Genomic DNA, 25263 nt, shown 5'->3' with positions numbered 1-25263 from the left:
CTACTGACCTGGGGGCTTCATCTTTCAGTGTCATATCTTTTTGCCTTTTCATACTGTTCATGGGGTTCTTAAGGCAAGAATACTGAAGTGGTTTGCCATTCCTTTCTTCAGTGGACCACATTTTGTCAGACCATGACCCATCTCAGACTCTCCACCAGACCTGTCCCTCTTGGGTTGCTCTATACTACGTGCCCATAGCTTTACTGAGTTACACAAGGCTGTGATCCATGTGATCATTTGGGTTAGTTTTCTGTGATAGTGGTTTTCATTCTGTAGGCCATGAGATTGTAGTTCTTGCTTCTACTGTCTGCCCTCGGATGGATAAGGATAAGAGGCTTGTGCAAGCTTCCTGATGGGAGGGACTGGCTGTGTTCCATGGAGAAAACTGGGTCTTGCTCTGGTGGGCTGGGCCATGCTCAGTAAATCTTTAATCCAATTTTCTGTTGGTGAGTGGGGCTGTGCTCCCTCCTTGTTAGTTGTTTGTCCTGAGGCAGCCCAGTCCTGGAGTCTGCAGACTGTATGGTAGGGCTAATGATGACCTCCTCCAAGAGATGCCAAGGTGTGCCTCACTGGACTTCTGCTGCCAGTGCCCCTGACCCCACGGCAGGCCACTGTTGAGCTATACCTCCACAGAAGACCCCCCAAACAGTCACAGGGAAGTCTGACTCAGTCTCTTGTGGGGTCACTGCTCCTTTCCCTTGGGTCCTGGTGCACGCAAGGTTTTGTTTGTGCCCTCCAAGAATCTCCATTTCCCATAGTCCTGTGGAAATTCTGTAATCAAATCCCTCTGACCTTCAAAGTCAGATTCCCTTGGGATTACCAGTCCTTTTGCCAGATCCCCAGGTTGGGAAGTCTGATGTGGGGCCTAGAACCTCTGCAACAGTGCAAGAAACTTCTTTGATATAACTGTTCTCCAGTTTGTGGGTTGCCTGGCCAGCAGCTCTATGTTAGGGCTGCAAGCTCTGTGGTAGGGCTAAGGGCAATCTCCTCCAAGAAGACTTAGGCCACATGCCATGCCTACTAGGACTGCTTCTACCAGTGCCTCTGTTCCTGCAGCAGGCCACTGCTGACCCACACCTCCACAGGAGACCCTCAGACATTAACAAGCAGGTCTGACTCAGTCTCTTGTGGGGATCACTGTTTCTTTTTCCTGGATCCTGGTGTGCACAAGGTTTTGTTTGTACCCGATAAGAGTCTCTGGCAGGTATGGGTTTTGATTTTAACATGATTGCATCCCTTCTACCGTCTTGTTGCAGCTTCTTCTTTGTCCTTGGATGTAGGGTATCTTTTTGGTAGGTGCCAACATCCTCCTGTCGATGGTTGTTTAGCAGCTAGTTGCAATTTTGGTGTTCTCACAGGAGAAGATGAACACACATCCCTCTACTCTACCATCTGAACTGAAAAGCACAAACTTCTCCCCCAGGGCATCTGAGTTCAGAAGAGAGGTTTACAGGGAGAATATCCTCCTCACCATGAATCTTGGAGGGTACTCAGTAAGTGCGGGGTCCTGGCACTGACTGCTCCCACCCTTGCCTTTGGACTTTGGCCCCTTTTTGTTTGTTTGTTTGAGTTGTTTGTTTTTCTGATATTGAACTTCGTGAGTTGCTTGTATATTTTGGAAATTAACCCTTTGTCAGTTACTTCATTTGCAATTATTCTCTCCCATTCTGAGGGTTGTCTTTTCATCTTGTTTATAGTTTCCTTTGCTATGCAAAAGATTTTACATTTAATTAGGCCCCATTTGTTTAGTTTTGGTTGTTTTTTTTTTTTTTTTTCATTTATCTAAGAGATGAGTCAAAGAGGACCTTGCTGTGATTTATGTCAAAGAATGTTTTGCCTTTTTTCTCTAAGAGTTTTTAGTTTCTGGCCTTACATTTAGGTCTTTAATCCATTTTGAGTTTATTTTTGTGCATAATGTTAGGAAGTGTTCTAATTTCATTCTTTTACACATAGCTGTCCAGTTTTTCCGGCACTACTTATTGAAGAGAGGCTGTCTTTTCTCCATTGTATATGCTTGCCTCCGTTGTCAACGATAAGCTGTCCATAAGTGCATCAGCTTATCTCTGGGTTTTCAGTCTTGTTACATTGATCTATATTTTGTTTTTGTGATGATGGTATCTTTATAGTATAGTCTGAAGTCAGGAAGGTAGATTCCTCCAGCTGCATTTTTCTTTCTCAAGATTGCTTTGTCTATTGAGGGTCTTTTTGTGTTTCCAAACAAACTGTAAAATTTTTTATTCTAGTTCTGTGAAAAATGCTATTAGTAATTTGATAGGGATTGCACTGAATCTGTAGAAGGCTTTGGGTAGTATAGTTATTTTCACAATATTGATTCTTCTAATCCAAGAGCATGATATATCTTTCTATCTGTGCCATCTTTATTTCTTTCATCATTGTGTTATAATTTTCTGCATATAGATCTTTTTTCTCCTTAGGTAGATTTATTCCTAGGTATTTTATTTTCTTCTTTTGTTGAAATGGTGACTGGGGTTGTTTCTTTAATTTCTCTTTCTGATTTTTCATTGTTAGTGCATAGTAATTCAAAGAATTTCTGTTAATTTTGTATCATGCATCTTTAATAAATTCATTGATTAGCTCTAAGATCATGGCATCTGGTCACATCACTTCATGGGAAATAGATGAGGAAACAATGGAAACAGTGACAGACTTTATTTGGGGGGGCTCCAAAATCACTGCAGATGGTAACTGCAGCCAAGAAATTAAAAGATGCTTGCTCCTTGGAAGAAAGGTTATTACCAACTTAGATAGCATGTTAAAAAGCAGAGACATTACTCTGCCAGCAAAGGTCCATCTAGTCAAAGCTATGGTTTTTCCAGTAGTCATGTATGGATGTGAGAGTTGGACTATAAAGAAAGCTGAGCACTGACGAATTGATGCTTTTAAACTGTGGTACTGGAGAGCACTCTTGAGAGTCCCTTGGAGTGCAAGGAGATCCAACCTGTCCATCCTAAAGAAAATCAGTACTGAATATTCATTGAAAAGACTGATGCTGAAGCTGAGACTCCAATACTTTGGCCACCTGATGCAAAGAACTGACTATTGGAAAAGACCTTGATGCTGGGAAAGATTGAAGACAGGAGGAGAAGGGGATGACAGAGGATGAGATTATTGGATGGCATTACTGACTAAATGGACATGAGTTTGAGTAAATTCCAGGAGTTGGTGATGGACAGGGAGGCCTGGTGTGCTGTAGTCCATGGGGTCGCAAAGAGTCAGACACAACTGGGCAACTGAACAGTGAGAGTTTTACTTCTTCTTTCCAATCTGGATTCCTTTAATTTCTTTTTCTTCTCTGATTGCCATGGCTAATAGTTGCAAGAGTGAGCACCCTTGTCTTATTCCTGATCTTAGAGGAAATGCTTTCAGTTTTTCACCAGTGAGAATGTTTGCTGTGGGTTTGTCATACAGAAGCCATGTACTTTTTTGAGGACAAAAAACATTGTTACTGGCTCAAAGAGCTTAGGGTCCCATGTAATTGAAGAGTAAAGCTATCTGTTAGGTTTAGCAATACAGGTTGAAATTAAGATCTTCACAATTGCCAAATAAAACCCCAAAAGAAAACAAAAGATTTTAGAGTTCCTAAACTCTGAAAAGATTATAGTGTTAAATGCTGTCTCCAACCCTCACGTAGTTAAAAATAGAATTACTAAACTATGAAGCTGTTGTAAGGAAATGCAACGAAGTATTGATTTTTATAATGGTGACTACTTTGATGCTGTCTTCAAAATGTCAATTACTGATTTTTAAGTGCCCTCCCATTCTATTTCTGGTGCTTCCGCTTTGCTGTGATTCTAATCCTATGATGCAGCCTTGCTATAATGGTAGAAGAATAGAGTGATTTGTTTGCCTGAGTGGGTCAACAAAGACTTCAGTTAGTATCAGTCTTGATTTGGGTCTTGAAGAATGAATAAGAGTTTTCCAGAATACTGTCTTTGCCTAGGCAGAGAAACATGAAACAGCTGGGTAAATAGAAGCACAAACCACATTTGAGTGAGTATGAGTGAAGCTGACCAGATAGGAAGAGATCAAGTCTAGAAGAGATCAAGAGATCAAAGAGATCAAATAAGGAAGTCTGCTATCAATTAAGTAAAAGTTACAGAATAAAAAAATCTACAATACAAACTAAATTAATGTCTTACTTCATTAATTAATGTCTTCCTTCCTTCCTCCTGTAGACCAGGAGTCAGCAAAATTTTTCTATAAAGGGTTAGGTAGCAAATATGTTAGGTTTTACAAGCCATATAGTCTTTCTTGCAACTACCCTACTCTGCTGTTCTGGTATGAAAAGCAGCCATAGACAATATAAAAACAAAATAATGTGACTATATTCCAATAAAACTTTGTTTACAAAAATAGGCTGTGAGCTGGATTTAGTCCAGAGGACACAGTAATATTTGAAAATGCCTGGTCTAAGACATCAGTCTATCGAGGATTACAGGATAAAATTTCTGCATTGCCATCTAAATCAATATCTGCAAATGTAAGCTATGACATAATCTGAGGCCAGTCAGAAGATTGCTTGAAATACTGGGAAAGACTGGCAAGCCAGTGTCCCAATTTGTCCAAGGATAGAAAAGGTAAAGGTCAGGAGGAAAATGACTCTGCAGTATATAAGGCCTGGAAGAAACCATGATACAAGGAAACAGACTCTGTTATACTAAGAAAATTTTATGATTTGACTCTTTTAAGTGATTCTATCATGGACCTGTGAATTTCCACAGGTCACCACCACTGTCTGAGTGAGTGGTGGTGAGTGCTGACTATCCATCAATATCCATTGTTTCCTTTTTCCAATATATTACTCAATTTTTAACTGGGCACAAGGCTACTGAGAGTGAAGACTACATTCTTCACCTTCTTTGCAACTGGTACTAGCCAATGGGATGTGAAGAGAAATGATATGGCCAACTTTGAGATAAGTCTTTAAAGAGACAGGAGGGTGTACCCTTATTTTGCCCCACTGCTTGGAACATGATCAAGAAGTCAAGCAACCTTAGATCATGTAGACTAGTGTAGGAGGCAGTGCTAAGATGGGAGGAGTCTGATTCTTGGATGACCTCATTAAAAAGAGATTTTATACTGACCCTTGGCTGTTTGATGCTGTTCACTCACTAAGTTGTGTCTGACTCTTTGCAACCCTATGGACTGTAGTGCACCAGGTTTCCCTGTCTGTCCCTATCTCCCAGAGTTTCCTCAAACTCATATTTATTGAGTCGATGATGCCATCCAACCATCTTATCCTCTGTTGCCCCGTTCTCCTCTTGGCCTCAATCTTTCCCAGCATCAGATTCTTTTCCAGTGAGTTGGCTCTTCACATCAGGTGGCCAAAGTATTGGAGTTTCAGCATTAGTCCTTCCAATGAATATTCAAGGTTGATTTCCTTTAAGATTGACTGGTTTGGTCTCTTTGCAGTCCAAGGGACTCTCAAGAGTCTTCTCCAGCACCACATTTCAAAAACATCAGTTCTTCTGTGCTCAGCCTTCTTTATAATCCAGCTCTCACATCCGTACATGCCTACTGGAGAAACCATAGCTTTGACTATACCTTTGTTGGACCTTTGTCGGCAAAATAATGTCTCTGTTTTTTAATACACTGTCCAGGTTTGTCATAGCTTTTCTTCCAAAGAGCAGCATCTTTTTAATTTCATGGGTTTGGTCACTCTCCTCAGTGATTTTGGAGCTCAGAAAAATAAAATCTGTCACTATTTCCTTTTTTTTTTCCCTTTTATTTGCCATGAAGTCATAGAACCAAATGCCATGATCTTAGTTTTTTGAATGTTGAATCTTCACTATTTACCTCTGTACTATTACATGCAAGAGAAACAAATTTCTTTCTCAAATAAGTCACTCTTACTTAGGTCTCTCTTACATCAGCCAAACCTACACACTAATTAAATCCGTATCAAGACTCTTATCTAAAGTTTGCAAGACAAGTCACTGAATTAAGATTATGTGAAGAAGGGGTAGGGGTGTGGGAAGGAATACAAATATATGAAAATGATCATTATTTGCGATCTCTATCCTTTAGTGGTTTTTTCGTTTGTTTATTTGTTTGTTTTAAGATTTGTTTATTTATTTTGTTTGTGCTGGGTCATCGTTGTGTGCAGGTTTTCTCTGCTTCTGACGAAGGGGAACTATTCTTTGCTGCATGCAGTTCATGGGCTTCTCATTGCCATGGTTTCTCTTGCTGCAGAGCACTGGCTCTAGGCATGTGGGCTTCAGTAATGGCAGCGCATGGGCTCAATAGTTGTGACACATGAGCTTAGATGCTCTGGGACCTGCAGGAATCTTCACAGACCAGGGATCACACCTGTGACCCCTGCATTGGCAAGCAGATTCTCAACCACTAGACCACCAGGGAAGCCTTGTCCTTTAGTTTTTAAAATCCTTTACAAAACAAAGGTTTAAAGTCATATAAATATTAAAATATAGTTAAAGGTAAACACAGTTCATATTACTATCTAAAATCATAATTGACATTGTCATATTTTTTCTATTTCATTTTTTCATTCACAATAGTTTATTCAGCAAATATTTATCAAGAGCAGAATTTTATTGAGACAAAAGAAGGGATATTAAAGCACTCTGAGGGACACCTAGGTGCATAAAAAATATTTCCTCTTAGTTGTTGTGGAGATAAAAACACTTATTAAAGGATGGCCTGTGGCAAGAGCCATGGAAAAGGGCCCAAAGAAGGCAGTTGTGTTCAGAGTGGATATCTCTTTCATTTGTGGACTTTCACAACCAAGGAGGTGTTTGAACAGGCTCTTATTTGGTTGTAATTCAAAAGACTATTATATTGATAACAATATATAGGTGTTTTTTTCTTGAAAATCACCTTTATTCCCACCATTAAAGATCAACTGTTAACATATTCTTAAATTTTCATTTGCTCTCTTGTATTGCACAGTTGTAATAACATATTATCCTTTTTCACTGAGTTTTATTTATATCCTATATCAATACAAACTAATTGTTGACATTGTTTTTTGTTCTTAAGAAATTATTTAAGGAATTATGGCTATGCTTTTTTTAAAAAGTCATCTTTTAGAGATAGATCCTAAAGTATGTGATATCTTGGAGTTAATAAATCCAACTAGGAGACTGAATGGAAATATAAATGAAAGGAATAGCCAGGAGTTGATGACTGTTGAAACTGAGTGGTAGGTTTCCTGGGAGTTATTGAACTCTTCTCACTACTTGAGTATTTTTACATTACCCACAATAAAAAGTTTTTTTTTTAAAGTCTCATTATATGATTATAAAAGTGTGTGGTAGATTTATATTGTTCTCGATTCTTTACTCTCTCCCACTGCCATAACCTGGCAGTGCCTTAAAAGTAGCAGAGTAAATGCATCTGCTCCATTGACAATAGTATTCGTCGGCTCCATTGACATTGGAATATTAACAGACATATGGAGCACAGATTTCAGACATCCAGCCTTGGTTTGACTAATCCCCTTATTTTCCTGTATCACAATGAGGAAACCACACCCCAGGAAGCGTGACCCTTCAAGTCTGATCCTAAAACAAGACGTGTACAGCAGGCTGGAGCACAGTCTGAAGCCTGACGCCAAGTCTGTCCAGCTGGCATCCTGAAGTAGAGCTGCCAGGGCTGGTGCACAGTCACCTGGTTACAGGGGGCTCTTTCTTGCAGCTTTGCTTGTGTGAGAGATCGTCTGCCAGTCTCCAGTCGGTTTCCTGTGAGAATTGTTGCACATGCACATGTATTTTTGATGTGTTTGGGGAGGAGGTGAGGTCCATGTCCTCCTGCTCTACTATCTTGATCCACTTCCACTTTTGTTTTGGAGTAATTGACACTGTTATTCCAGATTCTTTCCTTAAGCTTGTGAAGTATTTCTTTGCTTTCTCATCTTACGCTCATACATATTTTATTGAGATTATATTCATACTGTGATCTTTTAACTTAGCCCTGAGTATAAAAATTTCCTCATTATTAATAATTTAAAACAAAGTAATAGTGATGATAAAAGCCTTTTCTTGGATTGTGAGTATTCTGATATACTGTTACAAAACATGTTATTGATTTATTAGGCAAATAGTGTCCCCTTTTGATCATTGGAACCTATAAAAGAAATTCTAAGAGAGGTACCTTTTTCATTTCTGCTAGGAACTGAATTTATATCTATGGGTATCTAGAGAAATCATTCTGTGTTACCTTAAATGTATATATATCACGTGCTTTTTAGATTTATTTTGTAGACTTTTAATTTTTTAAATGTTAGGTCCACTAGCGTGTTTAATGGCAGTTTTGTAAGACCCAAATTTTAGTTTTATGAATCTTCTTTATCCTATCTGATTCAGGTTGAATATGAAGGCTTAAAGCATGAGATTAAGCGATTTGAGGAGGAGACAGTGCTGCTGAACAGCCAACTGGAAGATGCCATCCGGTTGAAAGAGATCGCTGAGCACCAACTGGAAGAAGCCCTTGAGACCTTAAAAAATGAAAGGGAGCAAAAGAACAGCCTGCGGAAGGAGCTCTCCCAGTACATCACCCTCAATGATAACCATATCAGCATCTCAGTTGATGGGCTCAAGTTTGCTGAGGATGGGAGTGAACCCAACAATGATGACAAAATGAATGGACATATCCATGGGCCCCTTGTGAAACTGAATGGAGACTATCGGACTCCCACTTTAAGGAAAGGAGAGTCTCTCCACCCTGTTTCTGACTTGTTCAGTGAGCTGAACATTTCAGAAATACAGAAATTGAAGCAGCAACTTATGCAGGTAAGAACTTTGTTTAGGGCTTGTTTAGTGACTTTTCTGGAAGTTATGTGTAGCATGCTGTGGGATTTCTTATTGTCATATTTTACTTCCCAATTTTTTTTTTAATATTCTTTAACTAGCCACTTTGAAAGCACAATATTTTAGCAAGATACAAAAGTGGTGTTAAAGGAATCTCTCATTTACATTGTTTTATGAAATTTATCTCTTAGATAAATTAGATGGCAATTGAGTATGAAGGGAGAAAGATGGCATCTTGATGCATTTCTCACAAAAAAAATTCAAAAACTTTATATGGGAAAAATGATACAAAATGAAGTTTCCTGTCACAAGCAACTCTATGTATATATTCAAGATTAATGGTTATACTTCACAACAGTATTTTAAGCTCTAAAAGACAAGAAGGATTTTCTATATATAAACTAGCTAGGATATTGTATGATTAAAAATACAGAAGAGGTATAAATCTGAAAGCAAGGCATTCTTACTCATACTTGAGCTAAGCCTTAAATTTTTAGCATCTTCAAATCAAACATCTTGGGGAGAGTCCCAGTCTTTAAGCTTATGTCTCTGTGAAATGGCTTTCTGTTACTAGTGTAGAGTCTTGCCTCATGACCGTACCTTAATCCTGTGATAATGGAAATGTTGTCTGAGGAACAGCATCACCACAGCCACCATCATGTGGGGGCTTTTTAGGAGACAGTTGTTGGGCTCTTCACAGATCTACTGAGCCAGGAATCCAGTTCAACCAGCTTGTCAGGTGATTCAGTTCGGTTCAGTTCAGTCACTCAGTCATGTCCGACTGTTTGCTACCCCATGGACCACAGCATGCCAGGTGTCCCTGACCATCACCAACTTCCAGAGTTTACTCAAACTCATGCCCATTGAGTCCGTGATGCCATCGCACCATCTCATCCTCTGTCATCCCCTTCTCTTCCCGCCTTCAATCTTTCCCAGCATCAGGGTCTTTTCAAATGAGCCAGCTCTTCACATCAGGTGGCCAAAGTATTGGAGTGTTAACTTAAGCATCAGTCTTTCCAGTGAATATTCAGGATTGATTTCCTTTAGGATTGACTGGTTGGATCTCCTTGCAGTCCAAGAGACTCTCAAGTCTTCTCCAACACCACAGTTCAAAAGCATCAATTCATAGTGCTCAGCATTGTTTATAGTCCAACTCTCACATCCATACATGACCACAGAACAAACCATAGCCTTGACTAGACAGACCTTTGTTGGCAAAGTAATATCTCTGCTTTTTAATATGCTATCTAGGTTGGTCATAACTTTTCTTCCAAGGAGTAAGCGTCTTTTAATTTCATGGCTGCAGTCACCATCTGCAGTGATTTTGGAGCCCCAAAAAATAAAGTCTGACACTGTTTTCTTGTTTCCCCATCTATTTCCCATGAAGTGATGGGACCAGATGCCATGACTGTTTTCTGAATGTTGACTTTTAAGCCAACTTTTTCACTCTCCTCTTTCACTTTCATCAAGAGGCTTTTTAGTTCTTCTTCATTTTCTGCCATAAGGGTGGTGTCATCTGCATATATGAGGTTATTGATATTTCTCCCAGCAATCTTGATTCCAGCTCGTTCCTCATCCAGCCCCGCGTTTCTCATGATGTACTCTGCATATAAGTTAAATAAGCAGGGTGACAATATACAGCCTTGACGTACTCCTTTTCCTATTTGGAACCAGTCTGTTGTTCCATGTCCAGTTCTAACTGTTGCTTCCTGACCTGCATACAGATTTCTCAAGAGGCAGGTTAGGTTGTCTGGTATTCCCATCTCGTTCAGAGTTTTCCACAGTTTATTGTGATCCACACAGTCAAAGGCTTTGGCATAGTCAATAAAGCAGAAATAGATGTATTTCTGGAACTCTCTTGCTTTTTTGATGATCAGGTGATGAGTTTAAGACTTATTCTTCAGTCTGTTATCCTGCCAAGGTTCTTTGCATAAAGCTGATTTTTAGAGGCCTTAAGACTCTGGCAGTCACTTATTTTTATAGTAAACAGGGCTTATAATTTTCTGCATCTATAGAAATGATGACTGAAAATGTAGTTAGCAGAAAGAAATGAGACTAGAGAACCAATGAAATTAATATGATAGACTCATTTTTAATACTATATCAAGAGTTAACATAGCCTTTTACTTTTAACTTTACCTGCCCAGTGCTTTTAGCTGCTGAAAGATAATTAGTGAGAATTTGTTTTCTCAGTGTTCAGTTTCAATCAAGGTAAGAAAATATGGACACTGGAAGAAAATTAATTTCTTAAAGATTTAATTGGCTGCAAAGTCCAGCTCCGTGTAGTTAATACTTTTCTATTAGTTTACACTAATGTATGCAAGTGAATAAAAAAACATATTTCCTTGTAAAAAAAACTTTATGTGACATGTATTTATAAGAATGTATGCCCTCAAACTGAATAGAATTAATGTAAAATTTTTTCTGAAACTATCATGTTTGTTGCTTTAGGATGAAAGGTTACTGAATGGAAGCTTTTGCTTCTTTTTATTTTGGTGATAGTGTGTAAAATATATAAGGAAGTAGGGGTTTTACGTGTAAAAGAGCTTGAAAGTTTTCAACCAGATCACCTATTTGGTTGAAGGCTCAGAGTTGTTCTCAGTTTTATGTAATACTAAATATCATCTGAGCTGGGAAATACAAAAGTCCAAAAGAGAAGAGTAGTTTAATAAAAAAGAATGATGGAGAACAAGTTCTCAGTAAGAGAGTGGTTCTCAGTGGGAACCACCTTGCAGCTTTTGTGATGGGGTAGTTCCTCATTGTCTGAGCCTGGCTGATGATTTACAGGAGGTTTAGCATCTCTGCTCCCAACCATTAAATGTAGTTACCTCTCCTCATAGATGTACTGACCAAAAAGTCCCACACTTCTCAGATGTCCCAAGGGTCAGCCTCTAGTTGAGAGTCATTCTTAGAAGGACAGCTTTTTCTCCCATAAAATTGGGGCACATTTTACTTTCCTCAAAGTGTCATGAATTTATGAATTAATGTACATAGAGTGCTTAGAGCAAGGCCAAACACATGATAAATGCTCAATAATTATGAACTGTTATCACTATTTCAACTCCACAGTATCTTTAATTTGTTAACCACTCCATTTATTTAACTATTATTATTATTAACTGTTACTATGGGTGATTAGCTCAAGGATTGTAATCTCACATGGGAGTAATGTCGTCACTGGTAGGAATACAGAAAGGTGACAGCTAAAACCCAGAGTATGAGACAGTCTGAAAAGAGATACTCATTCAGCAAAAAGTTAGAGTGAGAAAAACTTGGCTGGGTAAACTATTCTTTAGGATATGAGGAAACTTTGTACCTTTGAATCTTTCATGGGCGCTTAATTGATGTGACAATTTGTTAAGCTGTAGAGGGACATGCATAGGGCCTTTTATTCCCAAAGTATGCTTCTAATTTAGTTAAAAAGCCAGGCTTAACACAGGAATGAATTTGAAGCTTCCAGTCTCACACTAGGAACACTAACTTCTAATTTTGTTGTAAGTAAAGTGAACACCTGTTTTTCTTGTAATCAGCATTTTTTGTAAGAACTTATCTCATTCGAACTGTTGAATACAAGTATAGCAGAACGTATACTCTCGTGCATAATTTCTTTATAATCTGAACTTTTCCTTAGCTGTGTGTTTCTTTGTTTAATTCCTGTAAATTATATAAACATTACAGTAGACATTACCTAGAAGTTATTGCAGTTGGCACTGATGTGAATAAGCCTTGAAGATAAAATGGCAATTCTAATAACGCTTAGTGAAGGAAGTAAAATTCGCTCAGTCATGCCTGACTCTTTGCGACCCTAGGGACTATACAGTCCATGGAATTCTCTAGGCCAGAATACTGGAGTGGGTAGCCTTTCCCTTCTCCAGGGATCTTCCCAATCCAGGAATCAAACCCAGGTCTCCTTCATTACAGGCGGATTCTTTACCAACTGAGCCTCTCAAAAGTTGAGAGTTATGTTTTATACAGCGACAATTTTTAGGACTTCAAGCCTGGGAAGCATCATTAAAGGTAACCCTGAAAGAACTGCTCTGAAGAGGCAAGGGAATGAGCCAAGTTATACAGAAGTTTTGCAACAAAGGGCAAATGGTCTGAATGTCAAAAGATTATTGTTGATTAAAGGAAAACCAGATATCTCAAGGAATTTAGCACTTTTCCATGTAAGGGAAGATGCAAGAGGCTGGGCTCACTGAAATCATTCCTTTGATATGCACCTCAGCTGTCTGGGGCCCGGTATCCTCTGCTTTCACATCCTGACTTTTCTCAGGATTCACTGTTGGAAGTGGCTGCAGTCTGATGACTGCTAGATGGCAGGTATTCTTTCCTTCCTGAGTTCCCTCAGGGCTCACCAGTTCATCTGAGTTGTGGGTACAATCGCTGATGGCTGTGACATCTTTTGTTTCTTGATATGACAGGAAGTATTCCATTTCTCAGCCCCTTGTAACACATACTGTGTCAGTATCATTGTTTTGGACATTCAGAGGAGGCAATAAATGCACTTTCACTATGGCCATCTGAAACACTTGGGGCCAGATGTGTTTTGAAATTAAATATTCTGACTATAGTAAGTGTAGGGACGGAAAAGATTTCCCCTCTTCCCTTCTAGGTTCTTTGGCTGGTCTAATAATTAAAGTGAAAACAGATTCACAAGTGAAAAACAAAGTTAATTTCATTTGTAGAAGGGCAGAGACAGGGATGTAACACCCTCTACCAAGGAATATGCAGCTTTTAAGATTTTCTTTCTTAGGGTTAAAGAAACCCTTTGAAAACAGCAGGCCTGAGTCAAAGCCTATCATCTTTTTCTTAACTTATAAGATTCCATCTGTGCATATAAATTGTTTTCCCATCTAACAGTATTTACTTAACTTCTTTCTGAAAAGAAAAAAAAACCCTATGTTTCAGCTGTGGGTATCAGGAATGTTGGGTGAATTGCTTCACTTCTCTGAGGTGCATTTACAAAGGGGAAGGTAATAAATTAGCCCCCATCACTAGTCTCTATGATACCTTGCTTGGAAATGGCGAGGGTTGGGGGCAGGTAGGGGAGATCCCTTTTATATTTATAATTACCATTTCCCAGCAGATGGAGATGGCAGTATTATATCTTGAGGAAGTGGGTCTTTTTTGTTTTTTTCCAAGGTATCATACTGCCATCTGCTGGGAAATGGTAATAATAAATACAAAAACCTATACTGACTACAATGTAAATAGTGACTCCCGAAATTGGATCACTGTCAAAACTCAATTATTTCAAATAGAGTATAATAATAATTCCCAGTGACAAGTAGCTTAATTCATTTTATTAGAATGAAAATAAGTAGATCCTTCCCGGGAACACTAAATAATATAATCTATTAAAGGAATCTGTATGCTTGTGCTAAAATTTGTACCTTTGATAAATAACCTCTGTTCACTGTGAACTTCTGTTCATGCAGCCTGGCGTGCTGCAGTCCATGGGGTCGCAAAGAGTAGGACACGACTGAGCAACTGAACTGAACTGAACTCAACTTCATATCACACAGAGTCAGACTAAACAGGAGAAACTCTCTGGATTGTTTTCTTCAATATCATTCTAGCTATGTAATTTCATGTGTCATGTGAGAAAACAGTAATATTTCTATAAAACTGAAATTAATAAGTTTTGTTGTTTCCTTCTGGATGTGGAAGAAGTCACGATTCATATTGTGTTCAGATACAGGTTGTTAAAGGTAATTTTAACTTTTCCTATAGTAATGGAAATTTTATGTATGTCTCCAAAGAGTTCAAAGCAATTTATGTATGTTTGCTTTATTGGTGGGTGTTTATAACAGCTAAGAGGTATATGGTGTTATCCCCATTTTACAGACAGGGATACTGAGGCACAAATATATTATGTCATTTGCTCAAAGTCAAAAGCCTTGGAAGTGGAGTTGCTACACAGAAAGAGAGTCAAACCAATCAGTTATCTGTGTTTAACAAAGACTCACAGAATATTTATGAGATGAAATTAATTAAGACAAGATTGGTCAGTTCCTGGTTTTTAAAACATAATGTGACAAATACAGTCTCCTAGGACAAAGTTGACAGCTTAAGTTGTCAAACTATTATAAACTTTACAGTTAAAGATTACCTTTAATAAGCTTTAGGCAAACATATTTCTCAGAAGTCTTACTTTTTTTTAAACCATCCACCAATAAACATAATAAAATCATCCATGATTGAACAACAAGGAATGAGTCTATACAGTTTTTTTTTAAGAACTGCTTTATGGTGATTATTCACACAATCCACCCATTTAAAGAGTATAATTCAGTGTTTTTTAGTAAATCACATAGTTGTACAGTCATCACCACAGTCAATTCATTACACCAAAAAGAACCCAACTTGGTCATGTTTTCTAGCCCTTTTTTATATGTTGCTGGATTCAGTTTGCAAGTATTTTGTTCAAGATTTTTGTGTCTGTATTCATAAGAGACACTGGCCTGGGGTTTTCTTTTCTCTGTCTGGTTTTGGTATCAGAGTAATACTGGCTCTTAAAATGACTTGAAAAAGTCCCTCCCCTCCCCCAACCCTTTTTTTTTTTTTTTTTTTTGAGTCTTTGTCCAGCTTACTAACTTGCATATACATGTGTGTGAGTGTGTGTGTGAGAGAGAGGGACAGAAAGAGAGAGGAAGAGATTCCATCTCACCACACTGTCCAAAATATATTCCCTTCTTTCCCAACTACTAGATTCCCTCTCCTAAGTTTCTTGGTTCTGGGCTGATCTGTTTTCATAGCTCTCATGCTCTTGTTTCTCAGGGCACAGATTTGCCAGGGTTGCTTCACTTCAAGCAGAGAAGAATAAATTATTTATTTCTGAATTCTGTTTTGCATACTCATACTATTTGTGTGCTAAGTCACTTCAGTCATGTCCAACTCTTTGTGACCCTATGGACCATAGCCCGCCAGGCTCCTCAGGAATGGGATTCTCCGGGCAAGAATACTGGAATGGGTTGCTATGACCTCCTCCAGGGGATCATCCCAATCCAGGGATTAAACCCAAGTCTCTTCTGTCTTTTGCATTGACAGGCAGGTTCTTTACCACACCTGGGAAGCCCTTACTATGTATCCCATTACAAAAATCACACCAGTCATTCAGGTGTCAAATTGAGAGTCAGATAACCAGGATAAAGACTTTATGGAAATTAATAACTCATAGAACAGCTTTTATTTCTCTTCCTGTGAAAGTCCTAATATTAATGAGCAAATTCCGCTGTCTTTTCTTTTGTTCCTTCACAAAAGAATTTATCAGTACTCGATACATGTTAATGTGTTTATTTAAAAGTAAACACTCAGTGAAATTAAAAATAATGTCTATGGGATGGGACTTCCCTGGTGGTCCAGTGGTTAGGGCTCTGTGCTTCCACTGCAGGGTACACAGGTTCAGTCCCTAGTAAGGGAACTAAGGTCCTGCATGCCATGTGGCCAAACAATCACTCATTCAGGTTTTCTGGCAAAACAACCAGCCCTACTACACAAAATAGAATCTTCAGTTTCAGATAGAAGATAGAGATTTTAGGAAGAGAAATAAAGCAAATGTTCTTAGTCACTGCAGATTATATATTATTTATATATATAATTATTGAAGACTATAATTAACTCAGCAAGTCTCTCTTGAATAAGTTCTTCACAAATGGAGATTAAAATATACAATTAAAATGAATAGTCATTTTAAACTTTAAAGTGCTTTGCATTTAATAATTCAAAGCACCATGTATTTTAAATAGTGCAAACTCTCCTCTGAAATTCAAATACAATTTAGTACTTCAAGCCTCAATAGCTGAGTGAAAATGTAATGCCAGAGTTATACAAAATTATCCGCAATTTAGTTATCTTTTTTTTGGAGGAGGGCAGAGAAACCTTATTGTCCAGAAAAAATATACACACACATATATGTGTGTGTATACATACACACATATGTGTGTGTATGTGTGTATAAAATTTGGATATCATTCCCTATTCAAAAGATTCCACCAGAAATATATTAAGTGTGGAAATTAGTACTGTATGTGGAGCATATATATATGACAGAGACAGTGTTCTAGCTGATGTTTTCTGGAGGTGCTAAGCTCCTGAAACAATCCACTTCACTGAGATTGTGTACAATACCAACAATTGAGGAGATTTTCCGTCTCTTTTATCATCAAAAATTCAAATGTCTTGACTTTTCATCAAATACCATATGGATTTTCACTTGAAATTATTGCTTAGTAGTCTGACTAAATCAGTTCATCTTCAGCTATATACAAATACAGTCTGTTGTATCTAATGAAACCCAGCTATGAGGATTTGTATTCAAATATATCCTAACTCTGAGATGAGTTATTTTTGCATATACAAATACAAATTTGTAAAATAAATGTGTTTGTCATGTAGAACCATTTAGGTATGGGAACTGGACCACAGTTACCCAAATGTTAATAAGATCTAACGTTATAATTATTGTTGTGGTTTTTTAGTCACCAAGTGGTGTCCGATTCTTTGTGACGCCATGGACTGTAGCCCACCAGACTCCTCTGTCCATGGGATTTCCCAAACAAGAATACTGGGATGGGTTGCCATTTCCTTCTCCAGGGGATCTTCCTGACCCAGGAATAGAACCCGTATCTCCTGCAATGGCAGGTGGATTCTTTACCACTGAGTCATCAGGGAAGCCCAGCATTATAATACCTTGATCTTTAAGTTCACTGTCTTACTGAATCACCCAAACGTCCCTAGGAGACAAGGATTGTTATGCTCATTTTATAGATTATCAAACTGAAGCTTACCCAGATTTACTTGTGTATAAGGCATAAGAATTTGGATACGTAAATATACAGAGCATAATTCTTTTGGAATGATGTACCTTTTGATTGACTGACCTACCAGAACTGAAATAAGAAAACACACTCCAATTCAATTTGTAGTAATGGGAATATTGTCTCTTCTGCATTTTTAAAATGTGTATATGTCCAAATGTGAATAGGTCAAGTTCATCACTGGCATTGCCTTGAAGTCACTCAAAGACTTTCTTTTACCATTGCAGGTAGAACGGGAAAAGGCCATTCTTCTGGCCAATCTCCAGGAGTCACAGACACAGCTGGAACACACCAAGGGGGCACTGACGGAGCAGCACGAACGGGTGCACCGGCTCACGGAGCATGTTAATGCCATGAGGGGCCTGCAGAGCAGCAAGGAGCTCAAGGAGCTAGATGGGGAAAAGGGCCGGGACTCGGGGGAGGAGGCCCATGACTATGAGGTGGACATCAATGGCTTAGAGATCCTTGAATGCAAATACAGGGTGGCAGTAACTGAGGTGATCGATTTGAAAGCTGAAATTAAGGCCTTAAAGGAGAAATATAATAAATCTATAGAAAACTATACTGAAGAGAAGGCCAAGTATGAGAGTAAGATCCAAATGTATGATGAGCAGGTTACAAGCCTTGAGAAGACCACCAAGGAGAGTGGAGAGAAGATGGCCCACATGGAGAATGAGTTGCAAAAGATGACCAGCATAGCCAATGAAAATCACAGTACCCTTAATACAGCCCAGGATGAACTGGTGACATTTAGTGAGGAGCTTGCTCAGCTTTACCATCATGTATGTCTGTGTAATAATGAAACCCCTAACAGGGTCATGTTGGACTACTACAGGCAAAGTAGAGTCACCCGTAGTGGCAGCCTGAAAGGCCCCGATGATCCCAGGGGACTTTTGTCTCCACGGTTGGTCAGGCGGGGTGTGTCATCCCCGGTAGAAACAAGGACCTCACCTGAACCAGTTTCAAAAGAAAACACAGAGGCCAGCAAAGAACCAAGTCCAACTAAGACCCCCACTGTCTCTCCTGTTATTACTGCCCCACCATCATCTCCAGTATTAGATACAAGTGACATTCGCAAAGAGCCAATGAATATCTACAACCTTAATGCCATAATCCGGGACCAAATCAAACATCTGCAGAAAGCTGTGGACCGGTCCTTGCAACTGTCTCGTCAAAGAGCTGCAGCACGGGAGCTGGCCCCCATGATCGATAAAGACAAGGAAGCCCTAATGGAAGAGATCCTCAAGCTCAAGTCCCTACTGAGCACCAAACGGGAGCAGATCGCCACACTGAGAGCGGTGCTGAAAGCCAACAAACAGGTGATCTCATTCTACTGATGAGCTATGCTAGCCAACACTTTAGTTTATGCCTGAATGCTTTTAGTGTCCACTACCATCAGGATAGGAGAAGGAAATGGCAACACACTCCTGTGTTCTTGCTTAGAGAATTCCATGGACAGAAGAGCCTGGAGGGCTACAGTCCATGGGGTCACAAAGAGTCGGACACGACTAAGTGACTAACACTACTATTACTACCATCAGGATGAGAGTTCAGATTCCCGGTCAGCAGAGAAATAAAATGAACTGTGATCAGAGCCAGATCGGAACGTAATAGTTTCCTTAAAGTGCGTGAATGGATGAGACAGGAGAGTAGCTGTGCCTTACTAAGGTAGAAGTAAGGAATTTAAAGCAGGAACAGAGAAAATCCAGGTGCATATGTAGAAAGGCAGTCCCGGCGGTACTTACCTGGAGCCCAGCAATCATTGAGTGTAGAAAAGGGAAATGGAGGGATGCAGAATAGGCTGGCAAGGCTCTCTGGTAGGCAGTTGGAGCAGAGAGAGAGGCAGAGAGAGAAAATAAATTATGCACTAACTCTGTCAGTGACCATTTATCTGAAATTTAGGTCCACTTGGAATGTTAATTCACCTGAGTCACAGCTTAAACAGTAGAAAAAATTTCCTAATCATAGATCTTGTCCTTAAGGCATAAGCAGGAATGCTACCACATGATTCTACCAACTCCTAGATCTCTTTGATGTCTGTATTTGTGTTTTTCCCTCAAACTTTACCTGAGTGACAGTGCTGTGAAATACAGGTGGGAAGATATTTTTAACCTACGTCTAGTTTCTCTGGAAAGTGAGACTTGACAAACACCTTTGAAAAGAGTGGTGAATAAAGAATATCAATAAAGAAAAGCAACAAAGCATCAAATACCTTCTTGCAAATGTAAGCAATACTAGTGTTGGAATGGAGAAGGAAATGGCAACCCACTCCAGTGTTCTTGCCTGGAGAATCCCAGGGACAGTGGAGCCTGATGGGCTGCTGTCTATGGGGTCGCACAGAGTTGGACACAATTGAAGCAACTTAGCAGCAGTAGCTGCAGCGGTGTTGGAAAGTGAAAGTTAATTTCAGATTCAGACGTCCTTTTCCGTTTGCATTTAAATGGGTATCTACAATGAAGCTTTCTACCCTCTTATCTTCAGTTACCATAAACCTGTTGGTATAATTTGGAGGTCTATAATACAAGTGTTAAAATGTTTAACTGACATAGATGTATAGGTAAGCATGATTGATCAACCAAGAGAATTTGTCAATAAGCATTCACTAATTGCATATTTCATGGCAGTTAGTAAGTAGGGATGCAAAAAAAAGTGACTAGTAATCTAGTAGAATTTCAGTATATGCCTGTAACTGTTTACAAGATAGGACCAATCATCAAGCACTTTAGAGTGGTGTAAACAGTGCTGTAGGAATTAAGAGCAGTACAAAGCATTTCTGGGTGAATTTTAATTTTCACAGTGGTTTGTGGTACTATTTGCATTACATTACTGTCACATCCCATATGGCCTCAGTAAATTAAATGTAAACATATTTCTAGCCATGCCTTTAGTTTACATTTTAATGATGTTAGGGCTATTGCTGTGATGCTGTGTGCCATGAATGGCTGAGGTATCTACAGAGGACATCCACTATATTTAGACATTGTGGAATGTTTATCATTAAGGCTAAGCTAAGAATTCTGTCATAGAGGAAAAAAAGAGAATCCTGTTTTTATTAAGCTTTCTGCATTCTTTATAACTTTTTTGATGTATCTTAGGGTTTTTTGTAAGCACAGTGTCTTCTGATGAAATAAGTAAATATTTAGAAAGGACCCTCTGTATACTACTACGCTATGATGAATGCCAAAGATTCAAAGAAGGCCAGTACATGGTCCCTGCCTTCCAGGAAAGGATTCACAGACTTATGGGGATGTCAGAGTTGAACAGATAATTACAGTTTGATATTGGATATACTATAATCCAATTTATGGGAACATTGCAAAGAAAGTAACTAATGAATCCTAGATCTAGATCTCTGTGGCTAGAAACAAGATTTTTTTTGTTTAAAAAATAAACTTCAGGAGAATGTGGTAAATGCAGATATCAGCAAGTCTGCTAATGGGTCTTAGACTTCCTCAATTCCAAAAAAGCTTTGTGCAGTCTTGTGAACAAAAATCTACAAACGATCCTGAGTCCTTTGGGGGCATTTTTCACAAATAATAAATGACTGTACTTCTATTTCAGATCTTGCTCCACCGTCACTTTCTTCTCTTCTCTTCTTAGATAACTGACCATGTGCTTCCACATGCTTACAAACTCGTTACATCTACATTTTCACAACTTCACTCTCTGTTCTTAATGATTTTGTGTGTAAATTTTTAAAAAATTTAAACAGCTCCCATTTTCCCCAGGTTGATTTCTGCATTATGGATAACTTTCTGAATCTATGATGTTTCTAAAGATTCCACTGAGTTATAGCACTACAGAACATACTGAAGTATTTTATGAGTAACTTCTTTTAATCTAAAGTTAGATTCTATCAAAATTATTGTTACGTTAACAATAAAAATTTTTAAAGCTATTAAGTTATGACTTTAGAATAAAAACATTAACCAACTACATTGCTATCCCAACATTGTTTTAATTTAAAAAAGAATCTAACTCTATGGATGGATTGGCACTTTGTGTAAGAAAGTTGAAGCTATCCAATTGAAGCACGAAAAGAAATGCTAAGAAACCATGGTAGTCTTTCTGGGAAATCCTGTTACTAGTGGGTTTTTTCATTAGTGATGGGCTTTTTTCATTAGCATTGAATATTTTCATACTCTGAAAAACTGTAGTTAGTAGTTTGTGAAAATGGTGTGTTTCTAGTTTGGCTTCAGTATGAATACCATGGAGGCTATGCTTCAAACAGGCAGTCCCTAAATGTACATTGATTTCATACATTGATTTGGCCAGCATTTTTTGTTTGTTTGTTTTTATTTCATACTCTGTGTCAGGCTAGTTCTCACTTAGAAACCCTCTTAATTCCAATAACTTTAAACATGCCCAAATTCAAACAAATATTTTAATTCATTCAATATTGTGGTGCTTGCTTGGGTAGCACATCCAATTTTACATATATATATATATATAGCTGGAGTAGGAAATGACAACCCACTCTTGCCTAGAGAATTCCATGGACAGAGGAGCCTGGAGGGCTACAGCCCATGAGATCACAAAGAGTTGGACATGATGGAGAAACTGAGCATGCATATATATATATATGTATGTATCTGCTTCTATGAAGATTGTGAAAAAGAATTTGACTGTAATTTAGTAAAGAAATTATATACTAAGACGTAGGAAAGAATTGATTCTTTGTTAATTCTTTTCCTTAAATATATAATACAGGTTTATAGTTTGTCATACTCATGTTATAAATCGCAATGACTTGTGCCTTTTATTCTATTATGTTTCAGATCCACTGCACACGGATGACACAAGAATATTTGAGTTCTATTGTATTTCATTTGGAAGATATGCTTCTTCCCTAACTTCTTGATAAAATCCTTCTTATATAAAGTTTCATTTTGATTCATTCATATCTGAAAATCCCATATTCTCAACAATCTGCATTAAATATTTACTAAACTATTATATATCTTTCCCTTAGTCACTGATAATGACTCTGGTTCACAGCTGGCTTCTAGGGCAATTTATCCATATTATAGATTGATATTTATGTTTTGACATAAAAAATTGCCCTATATGCAAAGTATGTTTATATGAAATTCATGTTTATATTAAATTCAACCTAGACAATTTTACTTTTTATTTATGAAAGAAATAGACCCAGCATGAAGAAATGTATATGATAGATTTTCCTGATATGAAAATTGTAAGCCCTATCATTTTTCTGCTTTAGACAGCTGAGGTGGCATTAGCTAATCTCAAGAACAAATATGAAAATGAAAAAGCAATGGTGACTGAAACTATGACAAAGCTTAGAAATGAACTGAAGGCTTTGAAAGAAGATGCAGCAACTTTCTCATCCCTGAGAGCAATGTTTGCAACAAGGTAACAGTTTTCTCTTGCAAGTTTAGGTGTGGTACATGGGGATAAGGTGTGGTACATGGCTTCCCTGGTGGCTCAAATGGTAAAGCGTCTGCCTGCGATGTGGAAGACCCGGGTTCGATGCCTGGGTCAGGAAGATCCTCTGGAGAAGGAAATGGCAACCTGCTCTAGTACCCTTGCCTGGAAAATCCCATGGACGGAGGAGCCTTGTATGCTGCAGTCCGTGGGGTCATAAAGAGTCGGACACAACTGAGCAACTTCACTTTCCTTTATGGGGATAAGACTTTAAAATGTATTTGTTCATCTTCCTGCATAATGAGTGTTATTTAGTGTGTCATCTAAAAAGGCAAAGTGTAGAGTAAATACATGAGATTCCACTCTAACAAATCTAAAATAAAACCTTTTGTGCTGTTTTCCAAAGCCCTCTACTGGACACCCTGGATCAAGCAATTCTTTTACAAGAAAGTGTCTTTATTTTATTTTATTTTTTTGGCCATGCCACGTGGCTTGCAAAACCTTAGTTCCCCAGCCCAGGGTCGAACCTGGGCCCCCATTAGTGGAAACACAGAGTCTTAACCACTGGCCCTCCAGGGAATTCCCTATACAAATGTTTTTAAGTTAATATAATAGATATTTTTTCTAGAGCCTTCTGTACCCAAAAGAATTAGACCAAGGAAAACAAAACCTCCAATAAGGGGGAAAAACCCACTTCCTGAAATAGCTAAATATTACATTATCACCATTGACATTTATTTTTGTGTACATAAAAGTGTTTATCATTAGCAAGTATTTGTATGAAAAGATATCTTCATAATGAAGATTAATATTCATTGTATCAGCTAATTACTTAGACTTAATATGTTGTTCTTGTTTAGTTGCTAAGTTGTGTCCAACTCTTTTGCAACCCCATGGACCTGACAGACTCCTCTGTCTGTGGGATTTCTCAGGCAAGAATACTTTGCCATTTCCTTCTCCAGGGAATCTTCCCATCTGAGGGACTGAATCCATGTCTCTGCATTAGGAGGCAGATTCTTTACCACTGAGCCACGAGGGAAGCCTGGATTTAATATACTGTGAATTAAATTATGATTTCTAAGATGTTATAATATATATCACCAAATTTTTCATACTACCCAACTAATTATTTAGACAAATGTTAGTTACTACCTCCCCCCCAGTTTTGTTATGAAGCACCACTGTATTTTATTTTTAGACTTGAAATGATTGTTCAAAAAGTATTGATTCAAAAAAAAAAGTATTGATTCGGTGGTTTCAAAATCTTGAGATGTTCAGTATAGTGATGCAATTTCCTTTTTGCTGTCACAATTCAGTATCAAAATAAAAATAATTCTATATTTTATATGATACAAATGGTATAAAATTCACAAAGCATAACTATGGTTATGCTTTATTTGCAGATTCAATAAATTACTTGCATATAGCTACTATAAATGTAAAAATAAATCCTGGGCCCTGAAATCTGTCCAGCTTCCTTTTTGTGTCAGGAGAGAAAAGCTCATACTTTTTGATCGACTCTTGGATGTGGCAATGAGGAGGCTAAGTGCCTAAGAGACCACAAGGGTATGGGAGAACTGAAGGGAATTGACTTCTTGGTCTGAGCACAGAAGTGTTTGCATACCTCTGGCCTCTATGGGGAGGTAGGGACAGGAGAATGGGTTTCATGCATAATGCCTCCCTCTTTGAAAAGGAAATCAAAAAAATTTTAAAGGGACATTTAATATCTCGATCTTGGGCTTTTCTGGTGGCTCAGAGGTTAAAGCGTCTGCCTGCAATGCGGGAGACCGGGGTTCAATCCCTCGGTCGGGAAGATCCCCTGGAGAAGGAAATGGCAACCCACTCCAGTATTCTTTCCTGGAGAATCCCATGGAAGGAGGAACTTAATGGGCTACAGTCCATGGGGTCGCAAAGAGTTGAACACGACTGAGTGACTTGACTTGACTTAATGTCTTGATCTGGCTTATATAAGAATTATTACCCCAAAATAATGTATTTTCACAGAAATTTGTTTTTTCAGGTTATTAACTGCCTACTCCATTGTATTTTTAAAAATATTGTTATCTAACCAAGTAAAATAAATCCAGGGTCCCGAAATCCACATGTTATTTTACTAAGCCCTGATTTTTCTTATAATATTCCTACTGTGCTTCTTGACATTCAGTGTTAAAAAATATTGAGACCCACCTGGAGCTCAAGTTCTTTCACTACAAAGTCTTATTTTTTTTTTTAATGCCATAAGTCTTGTGTTAATTTCAAAGTTTATA

General features: G+C 38.3%; 1 protein-coding gene across 3 annotated transcripts in view; it reads left to right on the top strand.

Annotated features, from left to right (window-relative positions):
- Positions 1-25263, top strand: part of BICD1 (BICD cargo adaptor 1) — a 244173-nt gene that overhangs the window by 179631 nt on the left and 39279 nt on the right. For all 3 annotated transcript variants that reach the window (XM_013964125.2, XM_013964126.2, XM_018048328.1), the window contains exons 4-6: positions 8346-8771; positions 17836-18927; positions 22833-22984. In XM_013964125.2, coding sequence (XP_013819579.1) covers positions 8346-8771; positions 17836-18927; positions 22833-22984 — 1670 coding nt within the window. The remainder of the gene's footprint in view (positions 1-8345; positions 8772-17835; positions 18928-22832; positions 22985-25263) is intronic.

Source organism: Capra hircus, chromosome 5, assembly GCF_001704415.2.
Source record: "Capra hircus breed San Clemente chromosome 5, ASM170441v1, whole genome shotgun sequence".
Classification (NCBI taxonomy): domain Eukaryota; kingdom Metazoa; phylum Chordata; class Mammalia; order Artiodactyla; family Bovidae; genus Capra; species Capra hircus.
Note: the sequence above shows the minus strand (reverse complement) of the source record. Positions and strands in the feature narration are given on the sequence as shown.